General features: G+C 35.5%; 2 protein-coding genes across 2 annotated transcripts; one reads left to right on the plus strand and one right to left on the minus strand.

Moving 5' to 3' along the window:
- Window positions 1–1,049: 1,049 nt before the first annotated feature.
- On the minus strand, window positions 1,050–11,613 carry LOC105329590 (ankyrin and armadillo repeat-containing protein). The gene is made up of 8 exons (XM_011430887.4): window positions 11,508–11,613; window positions 11,016–11,059; window positions 7,596–9,193; window positions 5,114–5,358; window positions 4,556–4,712; window positions 4,015–4,162; window positions 3,622–3,741; window positions 1,050–1,402 (listed from the first exon to the last, which is right to left on the minus strand). Exons 2-8 carry the CDS (start codon window positions 11,036–11,038, stop codon window positions 1,090–1,092), a joined length of 2,604 nt encoding a protein of 867 aa, XP_011429189.2. The 5' UTR covers window positions 11,039–11,059; window positions 11,508–11,613; the 3' UTR covers window positions 1,050–1,089.
- A 177-nt stretch (window positions 11,614–11,790) lies between these two features.
- On the plus strand, window positions 11,791–21,119 carry LOC105329589 (polypyrimidine tract-binding protein 1). The gene is made up of 10 exons (XM_011430886.4): window positions 11,791–11,911; window positions 12,088–12,467; window positions 13,256–13,398; window positions 13,677–13,710; window positions 14,193–14,285; window positions 14,617–14,711; window positions 15,527–15,633; window positions 16,940–17,014; window positions 17,657–17,723; window positions 18,957–21,119. Exons 2-10 carry the CDS (start codon window positions 12,101–12,103, stop codon window positions 19,038–19,040), a joined length of 1,065 nt encoding a protein of 354 aa, XP_011429188.2. The 5' UTR covers window positions 11,791–11,911; window positions 12,088–12,100; the 3' UTR covers window positions 19,041–21,119.
- Window positions 21,120–22,649: the final 1,530 nt, after the last annotated feature.

Consider the following 22,649-nt stretch of genomic DNA (forward strand, 5'->3'; position numbering starts at 1 on the left):
TAAAAGATGGTACATACAAAAGACCCAAATCAGAGTTATGAAATAAATTCTATGAAATGAAATTTTATATAATCTAAAATTCAACAACTATGAGAAAAACAGTGTAAAAAAAAAAAAGCAGGATGAGATTTTAATGAATTTAAAAGAGACCAGAAATATATAATATTGCATGTATTTACCAAATGTAGAATGTGTAAAATACATGTATTTTAGATTTATCAATAAATATTAAATATTGCAGTCACAACAAACACAAACCTCAAACCAAGCTATACAGTTAAATAATATCACAGATCTGCTTCTCTTTGCCAGTTGCAGCATACATGTAGCATGCATTGACAGTTCTCTTAAAAGAAAAATACACACTAAAAATAATCACCAAAAAAATCACTAACGGTGCAAGCACTAAACCCACCAAATTACTCCATGGTCAGTATGTTAACAATTCTGGAAAAATTCCTACTACAGCTAGTTTAGTACATGGATTAAAACAAGAAAAAATATAGTTTTGAAAAAAATGTCTTGGGGTGGTATGGTGTTCTTAAAATTGACAATTGGGTGTAGGATGGAGACAGAAGGATTTATTAAATTTATGCTATTTATGTATGCTGCTTTACATTTTCAAAAAATGCATATAACTCAACTTTTTTTCAACAGAGTATTGGGAGAGAACATGAACTTGAGGAGAGAAACATATGTACATATACATGTATCTGTGTAAAATTGCTTAGAAAGAAAAATATATGCAAGTAAATATGGTTCACTTTCAAAGTACTGTAAATTACAATCATAGGAGTAAATAAGAACATGGCAGCTAAGAAGTCTGAGAAACATAAGCCGGTGAAAAGCCTGTTAAAGCAAGAAACACAATGGTTCACTGTGACAGTTATACTCTGTACATGTATCATCCTGAAAATTGATCAATGGAAATGATTAGGAATTATCAAATGATCTACAAAATGATGACTAGTGAAAGCCTGCTGCAATGAAATTCATCAGCCCTTTTTTCTTTGGGAAAAGGGGGAGGGAGCACAGGCACAGTCTTTTTGGGGGAAAGGGGGAGGGTGATGCATGGTTTCACAAGACATGTTATGCATTTCCTTCAGCTGTAACAGGAAGTAAAGATCGTGAGGAATGCTGGGAGTCCAAAGAAATCTGGCTGGCATTTAGGGGTGTGGTGGCATTGAGTGGGGTCCCTGACTGCCTGGGGGTGGTGGCCTGTCTTGACCCAGAGGCTCGAGAGGATCGCCCAGTGATCCTTCCGTCCTCTCCCCCAATGTTTGAGGTCGAACTTCGAGTGTTGCTACCAGTTTCTCCTTCGGGGTCAATACTGAGGAAAGTGACTGGGCGGTTACCGTCCATTCCTAAGGGATGATTTCCTATCAGGTTGGTTCTTCCTTCACTATAAAACATAAACATAGGTAATCACAGATTACAAAGCTCACCGAAACGAGACATCACCCTTATGAGACTTCACTTTTATGAGACCACCTTTATCATATTAAATGAAAATCATACTTTATGATCTTGGATATTCATGGATTCTGTTTTGACACAATATCGTATATCATCTGTTAAAAAATTGTATGATAATCATATGTTCATATGTTAATCAATACAATAATATAAAATCAAATATTGCATCCTATCATATTTACAACATATATAATTATATAATACAATAACTGAAACTAATATCATATTATACAATACCGTATAATACAATATTATAGAATATACAATATTGTATCATAGGATACAATATTATATTTTGCAATATCTTATGTTATAGTATCGTGATAAAATAATAAATTAATAATACAATATAATATTATACAATATTGTATAAAAATATACAATACTATACATAATGATATCATGTAACAATATCATAACATAAAATATCAAAAAAATTGATACAATATCATATCATATTATATAACTTTTTATAATATTACATATGACATTATATTGTATCATATTAAAACAATATTGTTTCAAACCATACAATACTATATCATAGGAATCATGTTATATCATTTATCAACAAACACATCTATCTATCGAGCAGGTTTGAGTGAGGTAGGAGATTTCATTAGCATCCTTGATAATGGAGATCAGGCTCTGCATCTGAAGCAACCTCTGCGTTTCATTTATAATATAGTTAAATCAACTTTTCAAGCTATCATCTATAAAACATGTGACCTGTTCCAAAAAAACTAAACCTCATCCAGCATCCGAAACCTATGGCTCAGATTCAGCATTCACGCCTGTCAGGTGCATCAGTATCCATAAGACGCATCTCCTTGCAATTTTTGTGAAGTTCAGACCAGTAATAACTAAGATATCATCATCAGAGGGCACTAGCAATTAAAACCTTAACCTGCTCCAGCATCCGCAACCTATGGCTCAGATTCAACATCCATGCCTGTCAGGTGCATCTGTATCATAAGACACACCATCCATTCAAGTTTGGTGAAGTTAGGACCTGTAATAACTAAGATATATTTTTTAGCATCCTTGATAATGGAGATCAAGCTCTGCATCTGAAGCTTCATCTGTGATTCATTCATATTACAGTTTAATTAACTATGCAAGTTTGAAATAGTACTATTATCTATTAAACATGTGACCTGTTCCAAAAAACTTAACCATATCCAGCATCTGAAACCTATGGCTCAGACTCAGCATTCAAGCCTGTCAGGTGCATCAGTATCATAAGACGCACCATCCATGGAAGTCTGGTGTAGTTAGGACCTGTAATAACTAAGATAAAATCTTCAGAGGGCACCTGTTTCAAAAACTTTAACCATCTCTAAAAACCTTAACCTCCTCCAGCATCCGAAACCTATGGCTCAGACTTAGCATTCAAGCCTGTCTGGTGCATCAGTATCATAAGACGCACCATCCATGGAAGTCTGGTGAAGTTAGGACAGGTAGTACCGGTAACTAAGATATAATCATCAGAGGGCACTTGCAACAAAAACTTTCACCAGCTCTAAAAACCTTAACCTCCTTCAGCATCTGTAACCTATAGCTCAGATTCAGCATCCAAGCCTGCCTGGTGCATCAGTATCATAAGACACACCATCAATGCAAGTTTGGTGAAGTACGGACCAGCAGTAACTTAGATATTGCTATCAAAGGGCACCTGCAACAAAAACTTTAACCTGGTCCAACAACCTTAACCTCCTCCAGCATCTGAAATTTAGGACTCACATTCAGCATCCAAGTCTTTCAAGTCCATAAGTAGGTCCGGATGCATCATCCATGCAAGTTTGGTGAAGACAGGACAAGTAATAGCTTAGATACAGGACCTGCAACAAAAACTTTAACCAGGTCTGGACGCCGACGCCGAGGGTATAGCATAAGCTCCCCCTGACTACGTCTCGGTGAGCTAAAAATCAATTTCTCGATGATGAAACACTTATCATAAGTTATCGTTGGTTATTACCGGTAACTTGTTGCTAATGAAAATTTTGTTTAACTGATCATGACGACAACATTTCATTACTCTAAAAAATTACAAATGACTGCAGAGATGAAATTTAATTACCAGAGGCAATTGAAATTGTTCTCTTCTCTTTTAGAATAAGTACCATTTTGTGTAGTAACACTTACGGTATTGGAGGGAGTCCCACTTTTTTGTAATGTTGCCATGCCTCCAGGAAACAGGGACTGATCTTGCTCCTCTTGGTGTAGTGAAGGAGAATCCTCATTAAATAGGGGTCAGTACGACACCTACAAAGAACAAATTCAGAATCAAGAACATCATACACATGTATACAGTTTATTAAACACTTTTACTTTCAAAAGCATGATTACCATAAAATCAGCTGTTGTCATACTATCCACAGTCACTGTATCAGAACAGCATATTGTAATTGGATTGATTCCCTTTTGTACAATACAGCTTTTTTTTGCTTGTTAATTATTTCTATTAATTTTTTACTTCTTTAATGTAGTTATTTGATGGTCATATGGTCATGTTTTGGGGTGGTTATTTTTACTCACTTGTTAAGAAGCTGTCTCTCCCCCGTGTGGTTGTAAGAGAGATACCCCAGGGCAATGGCTGCCGAGCCCCTCACTTGTTCCGCTGTAGACACCAACAGTTTACATAGATGTTCTATTACATTAATGGAAATCATGGCTGCGGGTACTCCTATTGGAAAAGAAAAAATCATTTTGATAAATAGATTATGAAAAGTCTGCATGATCTTAATTTACACTGATTTATAAATGTTAAGTTAAAAAGGTTATATATAGCCATGACAATTAAATTTTATTGAATTTTTCATTCTTGAAAAAGAAAAGATTTACCAACTGTATAACTTCTACATGAGGATTTAGATTTAGAAGTTATTTTTATAGTGCCAAAATTTCAATTCTAATTAGTTAAGTAAAGTTAGTAAAGTTTGATGATAGATTATTCCAATTGTATACCACGCACACCAAATATCATGAATTGTTTATGAATCATAATGGCAGTTGTGAGACCAATAGCAATGGCCATGCATGACTTTCAATTCCTTCACCTCTCCAGACTTGCACTCACCTGCCCTTGTGTGGGCTAGCCTAGCAATACAGTCTGCGGCAAGAGAGAGGGTCTCGTTATTGGAGGAGTCTTGGAGGAGATCCACAAGGAGCTTGATCCCAGCAGCTGAGGACAAAGCCTGCTCCTCATCAGGGATAATCCTTGCAAGGACAACCACCTGTCAGAAATTAAGCCAATTTTTTATCAGGAATAATCCTCGCAAGGACAACCACCTGTCAGATATCAAGCCAATTTTTTTTATCTCTCACTTTTACACGAGGATTATACAGTAAAACACGAACATTCTTATAGCAAATTCACATTCCAGCAAAGTTGCCTTTAGAATTTTAAAAATGTACCATAAACTTTACATGATGTAAATAACTGCTACATCAAATCAGAACTGCTCATATATAGTGCTTTGCTATAACCGTGTTTTAGTGTATATGGGGAAATTGAGACTTGTATTATCATAAAAGTGAGCTAATGTATCTTTATGGCCATAACCCTGGTCTAACTATCAACATTGTCCCTCCTACTTTCTGTTGCATTGGTCAAATATTGAAACAGCATTTTTACCTGAAATGCTGCCAAGCACCTGTAGTATTCATCTTCCGACTGAAGGAATGGACAGAAGCAGTTAAATCGGACACCGCCCTGGTCTGCGATCTCCTTCTGTTGGTTCACGTTGTTGTAGGCAAATGTGGCCAGAGCTAGCCCAGCTAGAAGTCGAACATCGGGATCCATGGAGTACATCATCTTCAGGATTCTGACATAACTAAAGTCTATGTTTGAGTGAATATCATCTAATATGGCCTGGTTTCCTACAATGAAAAATGACAGTTTAGTTTAGAATCATTCATAATTATCATTATAATTAAGAAAACGACTATCCACTGGAGAAAAAATAAATTCCAAAACATATACATGTATGCATTAACATTTTTTTACTTCTCAAGTTTGTTTCTCATTTCCAATTCACTAAATACCCTGGTACAGGTACAAATTGTAGCATAGGCATTCTCTATGTGATAATTTGCCACTTGTGCCAGGTAACTGAATACTGTGGAATCATTTTTATTCCTGGGGTTAATGTTCATTGGTGGCCAAGATTTTCCTTGTTCGTAGGGACGTACTTTCATACATTGTAAATAAATATTAAACATATGTTTGTATATATAAGTTCGTGGGGATGTAAATTCGTGGACAAGGCTTGCCCACAAAAGCCACTAACATTGGTCCCCCATGAACAGTGATGATTCCACAGTATTATTAAAGGTTGAAAGACCCTGTAAGGAATGAACTTGGGATTTGATCTAAAGACACTAAGATAACTCCCATTACGAGACACAACTTAAAGTTGTGCTGCAGAAACCCTGAGAGATACAGTACAGAGACTTGCAATGAAGATGCTGAGGGGACTCGAAGAACTGGTGAGAGACTGGAGAGACCTAGAGATGCTACATTTGAGCTGTGGGTATATATATATATAATTATATAGAAAGCCTGATGGAACTATCTATGGTCTTCAAATTTACAGCATTGTAGGTTTGGAAGTTTTAAGCTTGGTTGGCGAAATTGTAGTTTATGAGTGAAATAAAAGATATCTTTTTAATATCCTGGTCTTAACTGTGAATACACTGCTTCTACCCTTTTTCTTTTTACTGAATTGTAGATTATTTTTAACTTTGTACATTGGGTGATAGGTATTTCTTCAATTAAATGATTACAATGTACACATTCTACATTTTTTCATGTACAATCTTTTTTTGGTTCAATGTTTGGAAATCACCATCTAGTGTTAGGTGTGCTTGATACATGTGCACTATTGAAGTGGATTAACCCTTTTTACATGTATAAGGATATAAATGAGTCCCATTATTTCATAAGGCTGCATTCCAAGATTTGGAACAGTGTCAGGTACGTTTTAATTCCAGCGAGATAATCAACGGTGGCCTAAGTACCAAGGATTAGGGGTTTCAATTAATCTCAACATGAATCATGCATATGCCACAAAGGGCAAGGTTTTAAATCTGCCAAACATTTCTGTCTTGTTCAATAAATGGGTAACAATGTTAAAGATTGCTGCTATTGTTTGAGAAATAAAAGAGCTACCGGTAGATCTCCGAAGGCCAAGACATTTCAATCAGATCGACATACTTTTAACTCCCCTACCGAACAGTCCTTCAAACTTTCAGTCAAATTTAAATCGGTCTTTTGTTTAGTTTTTTTTATTAATTCAAGGAAATCACAATTTGCCCCCATATGTCACGGTATATCTGTACCGGTATGTTTATTGATTCTTTTGAAATGTGTCCTGGCTGTTACTAAATACACTCTCACACTAGAAAACATCTTTTATTTCTCCTGTTAATTTGCTGTCAAAATAATATCAATACTTTGTAATGGTAATTAGCCTCTGGAAAACAGTCCTTTAAATTCTTCTGAAATTTTCTCTTATTATGGAGTTAATTCAATGCCTTGGGGGTTGTTTAAATAACACGGATAAGTATGAACTTGGAAAAATGGTATTACTCTGTGCAAGATTTATCAAGATTTTTCCACATTTTATCTTCCAAAATCCAATTGATCCTGGCTTTTTTAGAGTATCTTGACAATAGAGTTTAAATACAGAGATAAAATATAAGCTGAAATATCTGCGTATTTCAACGAAAAAATTGATCACTCAATCACAGTGTGTGTTTATTACTTAATGTTTTGCCATTCATAGATCAAATAGAAACTTTGAAGTTACGTCCACCTTTAGAAATTCGATCACTTAACACTTAATGGAAGTTTTAAATTTCATCACATACCCTGAGGGTGTCATTCATTTAATTGATACAAATAAAATGTTGGGTCTTAGAATTTCATTGCATTACACTTGTATGAATATAATATACATTGAATATATAACTCCAAGAGACACTTTTTGGGGAAATAGAAAAATGTAATTACAAATTCAATTTTTGGGGCTCTCAACCATTTGAGACAAGGAAGACTGTAAGACAGATAGACAGACAGATGGACAAAGAGAGTGACATAGAGATTGACTCCTCACCTAGTGAAACACTCGCTAATGTAAGAGCAGCCTCAACTTGGATCATCTGGTTCCTAGAATGCACCATCAGAGCCACGATCAGTTTGATTCCTCGGATTGTCATAATGGTGTTCTGATTCTTTTTGTGGGGCACATAGCCCACTCCAAGACACAGGAATCTGATGGCACAGATCACACTCAACACAATGTACTCTTTCTCAGAGCGTATTAGTCTACCCAGGGGCGCTATGCCATTAGCGTTGGCTATATCAGAATGGTAGCTCAGTGGACCTTGGGCAAGAACCCCAAGTCCTTCTGAGCCAATAAAATTTAAGTCCTCTGACATACTGTTGATGAATTCTACTAGAGTACCTACACCCATGCGTTCTGCTATGAGGCGTTTTACATCAAACTCTCGACCAGCAATGGCCCACAGGGCCAAAGCTGTCTTTTCTTTCACAACTTCAGAACGCGTTGTGCCTAGAAGTTTCAAAAGAAGTTCCTGCACTTGATCGGTCTGCATTTGTTTCTGTGAATAAGGATTGTTTGCTGCCACTTTACGAATACACTCCACAGCCGTCACCTGAATGTCCTTGTTTCGTAGCCTTGTGACAGCAAGAACATGTGGAATGGCGCTGGCATCAACGAAGCTGTTTTGGTTGGTTTCATTGTTGTAGCAGACTTTACCGACAGTTCGACAAGCAGAGTTCAAGAAGTCCTTGTCTTTCTCATACTCCAGAAGCTGCACTATGGTCTGTACACATCCCTGTTGTTGTCCCACCAAGTCCTGGTACTTTTTGTCATGTTCTGCAATGTTACCCAAACAGTCTAACACTTGGACAAGTACCTCTGGGTTGTGGATGGTCTGCAAAACCTTGATCAAGCTCTGTATCCCATTATTCTGGGATATTGCCTCAGCATAGTCCGTCACAGTTGCCATTTCTTTTAGAATTTCAGCTGACAGCTGAATCAGGAAATGATTGGTAGACTTCAGAAGTTTGATAAATGTTGGAATTCCCCCGGAACTTAGTACCTGTTCTTTCACTTCTTCTCGCTCAATGATGTTTAACAGTGTTTGAAAAGCAGGTATTTTTGCCTCCTCTCCTATGCTGGACTTGGCAACCTTGATTATGACTGGAACTCCACCATGATCGTAAAATGACTTCCAGTTGGGGTTTATACCATCTGCCTGACTACCCTGGGTCAAAGTCCTCAGAGACTTCCCAGCAGCCTCTGCTTCTTCATCACTCTCCGATGTAACAAATCTCAATAAATTCTTCCACACCGGTATCTTTTCGAAATCTTTTTCAATGAAATAATTCAGCAAATCGATATAGCTCTTCAGGGCACACATCTCCACTGCTCCATGGTTTTGGGAATTTATGGCATCAATCTTTGAGCCGAGCTCGATCATTTGATGTACAGCCTCAATCTTCCCACCATCCACTGCACACAGAAACGGCGTGAGATTCTTGCCATCTGTGGTCTCCAATTCCAGTAGAGATGGGTCATCTTTGACGAAAAATTGGATCGATTTGAGGTAGCCCCTGTTGGCCGCTTGGTGGATCTGGGCCCACCCTGAGGCATCAAATTCATCCGCCATGTTGATGGCACTTGTCCTATATAAAACAAGCAAGAGTTATATAAAGTCACAAAATATAACAGCAAATCTTGGTTGTTAAAAATGAACTGTCATCATATACAACATTTAATTTTAGCATGTGTATGAATTAAAACATTAGTTCATTTGACATAGACTTTTAAGTTCATAGGGTCCAAGGACAAGTTATCTAAGGCGGTATTGTTTTCCAATTGATTTCTATTGCCTGGAGATTGCACCCTTTCATGACAGGGTTATGACTTTATTTCCCAAATGGCAAATAAAACAAGACTTTTGTTGGAAAGGCCATAAATAGACATTGGGTCTAATTGGCACACAAAGAAATATTGGCTGGTATTCTGTGTTAATATTAAATTCAATGTCGGTGTAAATAGTATCAATAATAAACATTCTACGCTGTATTGAAGTAGTCAATTAACACAGATTACAATGCCTCTATTGTCCTTTCTGGTTTAATTGTTTAATACAAATTTTTGAATAGATTTCAATCATTTCTTTTTAGTACATCATTCTTGTATGCATCAGATCGATCAAATATCAATATCATATTAATTAAAGAGAGAAATTGTTAAAAAAAAAAAAAAAAAAAAATTATTTAAAGTTGTGATACTACATATGTTTTATAGAACTGCTACTCAGACACATAAAACTTCAGAATATATGAATATATCACAAATAAACAAGACATCATATATCATATATCATACAACATTTCAAATCTATATACCTTTAAGCCAATTGAATGTATGCACAATTAAGCTAGTTGATACTAGAATATATAAGTGTACTGTAAACCAACTTTTAGTCACCAAGAGAAAATTTTGACATTTACCAGAGAACCTTGTCATTGTGAATATTTCTTGGTTGAGAAAATTCAACACCAGTTTTAATTTTGTTTTTTCGAGCTCTGCTGTAGAGGCCCAAAAATTGCAATCGGTTGTGAACAAAAGCTGGTTCAAAGTACTGTAAACCAACTTTTATTCACGTGCAAGAAATTTTTGCAAGAGCCTTGTCGTTGCGAATATTTTTACTGCGAATCGATCCTCTTATGTCTCTGTTATTTTCCAGATAATCTACATCCTGATCGCAAAAAAATGGTCACTGCAAACCATTGTATCTTCATTATATCTCCAAAACTTCTTGAAATAAAGTTGCTGTGAATAAAAGTTGGTTTATGGTATCCAGATCACAGACAAAAGCTCCGTACCATGATACATTTAAGCATAGAACAAATTTAAAGGCACTGTAGGAAGCATATCAAAAATACTGTATACATATTCCATACTTATCCCTGCAACATGAGTAAAGCAGAAATACTTTGTTGATGGGTTTGTACAACTAAATTTACTGTACTGCTGATAGTACAATAGTTTCTATTTGCTCTATATGGAAGAGTGGATGGATTTTGCTGGTAATTTTCCTAGCTTCTTTTTTTTTTTTCGGTGTCCAATCTGATCCAGCAACATTCAAAATTTTTAAATCAGGGAATTCTTATTCATTTCATAACCTTGGCTTTTATGCTGGAAATTTGTTTTACCATTAAATTGTTTTTATCACAAATTGGTAATTATCATTGACTTTAATTTGCTTAAAAACCAGACTGATCAAGTTACTGCCAATGAAAATAGTATCAAAAGCAATGCAAAGAGATAATGCATATATACCTGAAAAACGTAAATACTGATTTTGAATTAGCGAGGAAATCTGTGTACAATGTAAAGAGAATTCTTTCACATCTGGCTATATATTATACAAAAATTGTTTACATACAAATCAATATATATAACAGTGATTACATAGTAAGCAACACAGTTAATTACTTCATGCCTGATCGGCTTCCCATCCTTAATTATAACTTGTCACTCTGAAAGAATATTTTATATTACAATCTACATGGTATTGAAATAAAATATATTCATGTTTAAGTCTGCAGGAAAAATTTATATTTACATGTATATTAATCTGTGAACATGTATTTGTAAGTCACAAAGAATGACAAAAAATTTAAGAAAAATCCTGGGAAATGGCGCGTGAATTATTAGTTTAATAATTAAAATTACCCTTTTGCAATGTTGTCACTGTATATTGCAATAATGATGTTACAAAAAACGCAATTCTGAATTTTATTAACTTATAGTTAACCGAGCATGCTGTTTCAATTTGAGCTAGTGTCAGCTAGCTATAGGAACAGTGCATATTAAACCAGTCTTAACTAAATATGGCATGCATATTGTACATTAAAAAAAATTGAACGTGAATATCAGAACTAGAGCTATTGCTGAGAGATTAAACAGAAAACACTTGAGCTGTACCTTGTTATCTGTGTTTACTCTTCAGCATCGCTCTGAACGACATTATTTACATCCACTTCCACTGTCCGAGTTCTTACCCTTGCCGTGATTGGTTGCTAAGCGCGCACCTGCAAAGCTTACAATGAAAAGATAACTCTTCATTTCGACATAAAAATGATTTTTTTTAATTTATTACCTATAGTCAGTAAAGTTTCTAACTAATAGTAGTCTCTTTTATAAAATATACAGCTAATGATAAAAATTAAGAATTTTCAAATAATAATAATTCCGGTTATTGTTTTGTTCCGATTTTGGTTTTCATTTTACCGTTCGATTTTAATTTCCTGCTAAAAGTTGCATGAAACGTTTTCTTCTCAATCGGAACACGCCAAAGAAATTTTGCTGATAAATTAAGGGCTTTGCATGTCAGTATAGCAAAATAGATAATTTCGTATTTTAATTTATTTGTGATTTGTCTTTTTAATGGGTCTGTGCAAACATACTCGAATTTCAGGCCACTATTTTTTTCTGTTGTTGCTCTCTCTCTCTCTCTCTCTATATCAGTATATTTGCCTTTAAATGATGTGTTTTTCACCTTTAGATGTTCAGACAGAATGGTGCTTTGTCCAGGATTTCAGAAAAACGGTCGACCATGTACTAATATTTTGGAACAAAAAAATAAATTCTGCAAGCTGTGTGGATGGAAAATAGATCCTGAAATATTCTCAAAAGAAGCCATCTCTTGTCCAAACATTGTGCTGAGCAGTGAAGAGAAATGTGGAACTTGGATCGAACGAGATCAGATGTTCTGTGATCAGTGTGGATGGGAAGTCAACCATGACTTCTTTCCTTCTCGTAATGGTACAGGCACTGTAGGCCCAGAGTGTTCCTCAGGTCTCCAAGCTCAGATAAAGAAACTGTCCTTTAAGCAAGAGACCAAATTACACCAGAACTCTTTTCTGGACTCACTTGTTACTCCAGGTATTGAGTTACATAAAGCAAGATAATTCAGTTTCTAAGTTTTAAATTAATTTAGATCATTATGCATTGACTGAAGTAATTTTTAAGGGTAAATACCATTGCTGCCCGCATGACCTTTAAATAGCAGTGTTTTAATCTTTTTAATCGTTTTAATCCCCAAATTTTTATATACTTTAAAATTTATTTCTCCATCATGACGTCAGAGACATAAATAACAGAGGTTGGCAACTGACTAAAATTTCGCAAAATCTTGCGGTCCCTATTGTAAAATATCGCCAGTTTAAATCAGTATATCTTTCTAATAAACAATTATATTGAAATATAAACAGCTAAACTCTATTACCAAAACATTCAAAATATTATAGTTTCATGAGTTTATGTCTTATAAACAATATTTAAAGAGAAGTTTTAGGAGGCAGTTGGCTACCCGTTGTCCGAGATTTTGCCAATGTTTTATAGCTGGCCATTATATTTTCTTTATTATTAATCTTATACATGTATTTCAATTTTTTGTTTAAAAAAAAAACGTCTAAAACCTCTGCACATTTTTCATAAAAACAATAAGCTTTTGGTTTAAGACCATTATCTCAGTTTTACTAATATGTAGTTCTCAAAGTAAGATTAGTCCCGTAACATTTTTCAACATCAAAACACGCTAATGGCGGAGTTGCCAATCTCTGTTATTTATGTCTCTGATGTCATGTATACGTCCAGTTTATACTCTTCAGCAAAGTTTAAAGTTTTGAATTAGCTTCTCATAATAATGTTTTTTGGGGTTTTTATGGGAGGTGATACAGATGAAGATGATCTCATGACTTTCCCAAAGTCAGTCAGTATTTCACCTCACAGTGCTTCCTCAGCATCTTCACTTCCAGAAAGTGGGAGGGAGGCAAAAGGTCGGATCCTCTTCATACACAACCTTAATGAAGAAGTATGTGGTTAATAATGTTTAACTCTAGATCTTTACAATTCCATGTTTCTGGAAACTAAATTTGTCATCTAATTTTGAAAGTCATATTCACTCATTAAAAGCACATTTTTATAATGATTAAGCAATGTGTCAATATGGGCAAAGTAAATTTATGTTGGAATTACTGTTTTTGTTTTAAATTTGAGATTTTCATACATTGTATATAAATGTATTTGTTGGGATATTATTCACAGATTTATGATAAATTTAGATTGACATGAAATTAATATCTTTTTCAGAGTATCACCACAGAGAAACTTTTCAATCTCTTCAGTAAGTACTTACTAGATCTCAGTCTCACATTTCCAACACAGTTTCCATATCCTCCCTTTGTAAAAGTGAGACTGATATCTATCACAAGGGAGCTCTTTTAAGTTAACTTAGATATGATAGAGCCAGATTTAGGTTTTCAGAAGACTTATAGAATTTTAGAAATCTTCTTATAAACATAATGAATAAGAAAATATATTTATATTTGTAACTTGAAAACTGTTAATATCTAATTGTCAAAAATAATCTTTAAAGAACTGTAAATAATTGCAATATGACAATAAATAGGTACACTTTTAAACAAATCTTGTCCAAAAATACAAGAGTAATAACGGACCTGACAGGGATTCGAATCCAGGCCTGAATCTCTAGTCAGGTACTCTTCCAGTTGAGCTATCAAGTGCTGGTGAACCAAACCAGTCTAAATGTCAGAGATGCAAAATACATGTGATTCTAAAGAAATGGGTCTATGATGGTATTTGCAGGCTTGTATGGAAGAGTGGATATTATTAAGCTGTTTTTCAAGAAGAAAAACTCTGGCCTGGTCCAGATGGATACAGAGGAACATGCTGCTAGTGGTTTGTTTTCTTCCCAATTAAGTCAAACTTAGGCCATCCTTTTAAAAGTGTTTGTTTGGAATTGCCAGTTGAAGATTTCTAGACCCAAGAGGGAGGGAGGGAATTTTTTTTTTCAAACTTGAATATTAACTAATTAAAAAATTGTAAAAAACAAAAATCTCAATATCAAAAAAGTTCTTCTTTAATATAATTTTATCAGCAGAGGGTATTTCAAGGAGGCAGGAGGCAATTCCAAACAAACAATAATTTTAATTTGGCCTAAGATCATTCACTTTTCAAAGCATCTGTGTTCATCAAACTCATGTTTATTTATTATTATTTTTTATTTCAGCCTTGGGACATTTGGATAGGGTGGTTGTGCAGAACAAGACTTTGCATATTCAATATTCTAGAGTCAAGTCAATCAACACTGATGAAAATTTCAAAGTAAGTGATTTGACAACTATAGAAACACAGTTACATGTAATTCGGACTTGTAATCATGCTTGGTCTGAATGTATACACATTATTTATATCAGTTAAGAGGGCTCAATGGTTGTAGCTATTTTTTGACTCTATTGATCTCCTTAAGAAGAAGAGCTTTAAACTAGATCTGATGGTGAATTTGTTGACCACCCAGCCTCCCTAAATTGAATTAATTTTTTGAGCTGATGTAGTTGATTCTTTTTATATTCACCAATAAGTTTGATTTGATTTTTATATGGATGAGCTAGTGCATACATGTAGATCTATTAAACTATTTTGTTATTTGTTGCATAATATTATCATTACATGTATTAACAATCAAGGAACTGATAGTTTTGAATTTTAACATCATTTTTTATAATTTGAATGCATTCACATTGATAACCTATGATTTTAGTAAAAATGATTAAATGTGATGAATGTACCAATATGGTTTGTTTCAATATTGACAATTTAAATGCGGAATTGTTTTATTTTGTCAAGACCAATATTTGTGTGAAATCAAGCAATTAATAGTCTGTGGGGATGAAGTTCAAAATTTGTGGAATACTAGCCGTGACAGTCGCAACACAAAGAGGCCTGTCTGTATATGTTAATGCAAATATGTACCAGGTTCATGGTCTTGTAAATAAATTGTAGTATCCATTAAATCTAAAAATATTCATGCAGCAAGCCAGCCTCGATCCACAATAAGAAATTCACTGTAAATGTTTCAGGATCAGCAATGTTTTTATTGAAGGAATGGTAATGTATTCTTAAAGGTATCTCGATTGTAGATGACAGCCGACTACAGAAAAAGTAAGCTACACAGAGGAGGGGTCACTTTCAACTATGTGATGACGGCCTGCGCTCCATCTGCTGTCATTCATATGTCCCACCTGCCGTAAGTCTTACTTGATGAGTATTCTTAAGGTGGTACGAGATATCTGTTGATTTCAATGTGGATTTAAGTACACTATAATTAAAATACTTTTAATGGTGTAAAATTTTCAAATTTTACAATATTTAACCGAAAAAATCTCTTTTGAAAATATTTGGAGAGGTAAAAAAAATGTTAAACCCCCAGCGGGGTTCGAACTCATAACTTGCCAATTTGTAGTAAACCCTCTAACCCACTGCTCTACGCTGTAAGGTGACAATATCCTGAAATAAACTACTGGTACTTATATAATTACACTTCATTTTATTGTTTATTTCAATAAACAATACGTCACAACATGGAGGTGTCCCATTCCACCTTAACTCATCTGGCAACAAAAATCATTAAGCAAAAGCATTTGTTCAGAAATATGAAAGTTTGTCATTCACTGCAAAGATTCAATTATATTTCATTGGAAAGCAAATTGCTTTTAAAAGTCATATAAAATAGTTTACATAAAATGTATATACATGTACATGTATTTTGTTGAACCAATTTTGATTTTGGGGGGAAGGGAAGTCCTTTGGGCATCAGTAAGAAATCACACTATGATTTTGTGTGGGGTGTTTCCTTTAAATGAACTTTTATTTAGGTGTGTAACAGGATGGGAGAAATAATGACATGACCAGACCGGGTTTCGAACCCGGGCCCCCTGAATCTCTAGTCAGGTGCTCTACCAACTGAACCGGTCTGACCGTCACATTCCTCTCCCCTTAAATGATCTTCGTTCCCGAAGATCACCCCAGGCTCTTCCCCTGGCAGGAGTTCACCTGTCAGTTCCAGGGGTTGGTCAGGGCACCAAATGTAACGGGATGGGAGAAATAATGACGGACCAGACCAGGTTTCGAACCCGGGCCCCCTGAATCTCTAGTCAGGTGCTCTACCAACTGAGCTATCTGGCGCCGGTATTGGAACCGGTCTGACCGTCACAGGTGCAAGAAAATTTCAGAAGGTTTTCAAAAACTTAGTTGTCATGAATATTTTTCACCATATACAAGTCTTTTAGTGTATCTGATGCACGTTTAGTACTTAACTCAAGAAGTGAACAGCATATACCAGTAATCATCATTTTTATTTAGAAATTTAATTTAAAAAAAAAGGTTAAAAGGATTTTTGAATCACCCTGAGCCCTTGGTGCACTACAAATACATGTATATTGCAAAATTTATTTGCATGTATTTTCCAAATTAAAGTACATATACATGCATATTTACAGTGTATAAGCAATTCAACAGGGTTCTTTCTCTTCATGAGTAAATTTTATTTTCAGAGAAAGCATCAAAAGAGAAGACATCATCGATGTATTCTCAGAATATGGAAATGTGTTGGAACTGAAAATTTTCCAGTATGTGCGTTTTCTCAATTTTCTGTTTCTTTTGTTTCTGTTCATGGAAGACTCAAGAGATCTGTTGTGACCCATGGTAAATTGTGAATCTGATGTGGTGATTGGTTTGGTGGTCACCATATAGAATTAAACAAATGCTCTGCATAACCCAGGGCACCATTATGTATTGCACTACATTTATTTATCAAAAGTATACATGTACATTTAGCACACAGACATGTATACATGTGCTAGTATACATGTAGCTCATATTTGCATGTAGCACATGTATACATGAACATGTAGCACATGTATACATGTGCTAGTATACATGTCTAACCGGTATACATGTGCTAGTATACATGTCTCACCTGTACACATGTGCTAGTATACATGAAGCACGTGTATACATGTGCTAGTATGCATGTCTCACCTGTATACATGTGCTAGTATACATGTAGCACATAGTACAATCCCTTTCTATGCCCTGCCACTCCTGATTATTTTTGAGATGTTTAGGCTAAGGTGACTGTTAGATTCATTCATGCATACAGTATATTGAAGAAACGCTTTCTAAGAACTTTTTTATTTCTTTATACTAAGCTAAATTGAGACTTGCACTGTCATGTACCGGTATTTATAATACTCTCATCCATGTTTCAGATCCAGAGGATGTCAAGGAGCGCTGCTCAAGTTCGCTTCTGTGGAGCAGGCTGTCACTGCTATAATGGTAAGTAATGTTTACTGTAGTGTGGAGCAGGCTGTCAATGCTATAATGGTAAGAAAGGTTTACTGTGGAGCAGACTGTCACTGCTATTATGGTAAGTAAGGTTTACTATGGAAAATGGAGCAGGCTGTTAGTGCTATAATGGTAAGTAAAGTTTACTATTGAGTGAGAAGCAGGCTGTCACTGCTATCATGGTAAGTAATGTTTACTGTGGAGTGTGGAGCAGGCTGTCACTGCTATAATGACAAGTAAGGTTTACTGTGGAGTGTGGAGCAGGCTGTCACTGCTTTTATGGTAAGTTAGGTTTACTGTGGAGTGTGGAGCAGGCTGTCACTCCAGAGTGAGCTATAATGGTTAGAAAGGTTTACTGTGGCGCAGGCTGTCACTGCTTCTATGGTAAGTAAGGTCTACAGTGGAGTGTGGAGCAGGCTGTTACTGCTATAATAGTAAGGTTTACTATGGAATGTGGAGCAGACTGTCACTGCTATAATGGTAAGTAAGGTTACTGTTGAGGGTGGTGCAGGCTGTCACTGCTATTATGGTAAGAAAGGTTTATTGTGGTCTGTGGAGCAGGCATTTACTACTTTTATGGTAAGTAAGGTTTACGGTGGAGTGTGGAGCAGGCTGTCACTGCTATTTTGGTAAGTGAGGTTTACTGTGGAGTGTGAATCAGGCTGTTACTGCTATAATGGTAAGTAAGGTTTACTATGGACTGTGGAGCAGGCTGTTACTGCTATTATTGTTAGTAAGGTTTACTGTGGAGGGTGGAGCAGACAGTTTCTACTATTATGGTAAGTAATGTTTACGATTGAGCAGGCTGTCAATGCTCTTATTATAAGTTAGGTAGGCTGTTACTGCTATAATGGTAAGGTCATACTCCTGGGGTTAATAGGTTTTCAATGTTTTTATGACAAACAAGGTTCACTCTACTTATAACAGGTTCTCAAAGCTGTAATGACTGTAGATACTAAGTCTGGGGGAAATCATATCCTATTCTATTATTGTAATTTTACTGGCAAGTAAAATATCAAAATCAGTAACTAAGCCAGCAAAACATCAGATATTTCGGACTGAATAAATGCATGCAGTGTTGGTTAAAAACAGAGAACAAATTTGCCCTTAACAAATTTACCATTTTTAAGGACAATTTTTCAGATTCATCTTCTTTGTCTCTTGTAATTATCATTGTCCTATGTGGGTGACATACAGTTACCATTTATTGTGTTCTCTTTTCAGGAAATGCATAACTTCAAGTTTCCAGACAACACTCGACTGATGGTTTCGTTTTCGCACCACAAATGCCTGATCACAGAGGGTTAATGAATCTAGTATGTTCTGATTATCTCCAACTCATCTTTAAATGTGAAAAGAAAGGGAGGTATCCAAAAAGCCATTGAATTGTATTTGAGAAAAGAAAAAAAAAAGAAATTTTTGAGGCTTAGGATTTTTTTTTGTCAGTTGATTTTGGATGAACAAGCAAAATGTTTAACCAGTTGAGTGCTGTAGATTATGCCACAAGAAAATTTTGTACAAGTTTTAAAAAAAAAAGGCCAGTCCATTGTTTGATACTATTTCATGATATTGCTAGATGTACATAGAATTATTTTCTATATGTTTTGTCATAGGTTGTTAGCTTTTTGTCCTTTTGCAATAATCCAATGTACATGGTCATGTTCATGTACCGGCCTGTATTAGTTAGAATACATAAAGGCATTATAGATTTAAATGTACAAAATAACATGTACATTGGTTTATGGGTTTTTTTCACGTGTACAATTTTTGTAATTTTTGATCAATATATACATGTGCATGTTATAGTTTTCAATGGGAGGTAAAAAGTATGTTAACGGCCGTAGCTATATTATTCAACATCAGTTTATGGATAGTCGTAAAGAGATTGGGTATTTCCATAACTAGAAGACATAATTCATAATCTTTGCCCAGTAATGCAAATTTTTTTTCAATTTTTCAACCAAATGCCACATGTGTTCGTTTTCATAGATAGCCCATACAGGTTAGATAGAATTTACAAATTTTTAAGTGCCATATCCTGCCTGTTATCAAAGTTTCAAAATCAATAATCCATTGTTGGTTTTTTTTATACATGTATATAGTGTTCTCATATTAAAAAGACTACGGGTACAATGTGTTCAACATTTTTCAAGTCTCTGTTTTCTAGGATGTTTTCATCTTCTGTCTGCTCCATATTTCTTCAGTTTATTTGTACAAATCAGATTCCTTGATCTGCTCGCATATATTGCCACTGTAGCAATCCACATAAGTGGATCAACGAATCTGATTTTACTGATATTGATATTTCTTAATACATGTGTCATTTACTGGTATCTCATCAACTTGTTTTCATCTACAATCTTGTGCTCTGTTTCTCAATACTCCATCCCAAATAATTGTGTTATCCCCTGTCTCAGTGCCATTGACTTTTAACTGTTCAACTTTAACTGTTCAACGTCATCTGTGTCCCTTTGGTTCCAGATCGTGTCTATCTCTCTGTCTTTGTCTCTCACTTTCTCTTGTTTCTCTCTTGATTTCAGTTTCTATCTTAGATTCTCTAAAATACCTTAGTTTCTTTTCCAGCTTCATATGCTGAAAACTACCTCAGAGATCTTTTGAAAAAAGTATGTAAGCAATGCCAATCTTGCGTTTCCAGCTTAGTATATCGGATACTAGTATATGTAGTCTACTTCCTGAACTGTGTAAGGACTCAAAAGTCATGAAAGCAATTGCACTTATTTTCTCCCCAAGATTCTTTTTAAGAATTTGTCACTTTCAAGTTTTCTTTCATTGTTTTTCTGGTGTCTTTTAACCATTGACATTGATACGCCACATGGTTTCAAGACTCCTCATTTCTTTCCTTCTTATTCCTGCACATTCTGGAATTTTCTGTCATAAGATTCTCCTTTCCGTTTACTCTTTGTGAATTCCCTCTTTCCTTAAAATGCTCTGATCTCTTGTCTCAACAGTACTCAAGTATTTTCTCTTTTATTCTGAGCAGCTTCCATGTTTCTGATTTAAGTCCACCCAGAGTTGTCTTCCTTCAAACTACATTAGGCTGTTACTCCCTAATCCCCTTAGTGTCCAGATCAATAGTATTTGTATGCATATCATTTTATTTAGAATTTCACAAACATGTGCAAGTTATTTTGTAATGAACTAAGTAAGTTGTTTCGATGTTTCAATGTTTTTTATTAATTTTTTTTTTTTATACATGGTCTGTATCTTTATATTTCTGTTGTATTCAACTTTTTTGTCATATGATACCTGAATTGTGACTTAGTTTGTTTGAGATGAACAAAAAGGCAAATGCCAAAGATATGGCATTTGTAATATATAAACTTTTTTTTTAATTTTTTTTACTTTAATTGTATTCAGATAGCTAGTTGTTCACAAATAAAGTTGTTAAATTTCAATGAATGTGTTTTGATTTGGGTTGTGATTGTCCTATATGACTTCATGCATTTATTTAAAAGAAGATGTAATTATAATCTGGGTGATTATGTCTCCCAAACAAAGCGAGGTCATCATTCGGGGTTGGGTTGACCCACATGGATCAAACTTTACATATAAAATTGATTCAATACCTGATTATTTCCAGTTCTTGAAAATTATGATGTCCCACAGAGGTCATATCCTGTATATTATGTTGACACAGGGAACAAGAATGTATATGGTTTAAGGGTGGGAATCTCGACTATTTTCAAGATATTTTGGCACTTCCTGTTTCAAGACGTGGGGACAATCCCATATGGTCATCATGACCTATGTTCCATTTGATGGCCCTTGACACAAGGAACAAGAATATATCTAGGTTTGGGGTGGGAATTCCAACCATTTTCAAAATATTGGGCCACTTCATGTTACGGGGGGGGGGGGGGGGGGGGGGGGGGGGGGGGGGGGGTCAGGGCCACTCTCGGGGCTCATAACCTACATACCTACTACCTTGTAACTAGAGAACAAGAATATAGAAGGTTTAGGGGTCAAGATCCCAGCCTTTTTGGGGTTTTTTTTTATATTTGGTCATTTCCTAATCCTGGGGGTAGGGGATGACCCAGGGGTCAAATCCAATGTGACCCTTATCTTGCCTGTAACAGTAAATATATGATTCTGAAGACCCCATATCATTATCTATGGCCGTTTTCAAGTTATAAGCATTTACAATAGAGTCTACGATTTTCACATAAGATGCTATGTTAGACCCCACACCCCATTGACCACCCCACAGGGACGTAGCATCGTGGGGGGGGGGGGAGGGCTACCCCCAGCCCACTTTTTGTTGCAGCAAAGATTTTTTGTAAAATTTACATATAAAGCTGTGAATGATGGAGTTGCCCCCCCCCCCCCCCCCCCACTTTTTTGGGAGAATGTAAGATATTGAAAGGAAATAACGAAATTAAGACAGAACATGAAGTTATAGATAAACTAGACTACGCTACCACCACCTTCCCCTTAACAACCCCCCCCCCCCCCCCGGGATTAGCATTTTCATGGGAAGTTCCTTTTTTCGTGTTTATTTTTTTTTATTTTTTTGCTTGTCGATGTTTTTTGCAATGACCCCCCCCCCCCCCCCTTGGTGCCTGCCCAAAAAAGTGATTGGCCAACCCTACAATCCTAGATTAAAAAAAAAAAAAAAAAGACAGGGTGCAGAGCGTTGTAACATTCTAGTCGGTCATTTTGAAAAACGCGATGGACAAGTTCAGGGCTAAAAAAGCAGAAGAATCTGAGCAATCACAATAAGTCTCCAAACTTCGTTTGGGAGGGAGACTAGAAAATTTCGTTTGGGAGACTAAATTACCACATGTATATGTTGAGGGCGTTTGAATTGGCCATAAGCTTCATTTTAATATTTATATGTTGTGAACAAAACATAGTTTATGTGTACATGTGTGTAAACTGTTTTAGCATTTTCAACTT

This window comes from Magallana gigas, chromosome 3, assembly GCF_963853765.1.
Source record: "Magallana gigas chromosome 3, xbMagGiga1.1, whole genome shotgun sequence".
Lineage (NCBI taxonomy): Eukaryota > Metazoa > Mollusca > Bivalvia > Ostreida > Ostreidae > Magallana > Magallana gigas.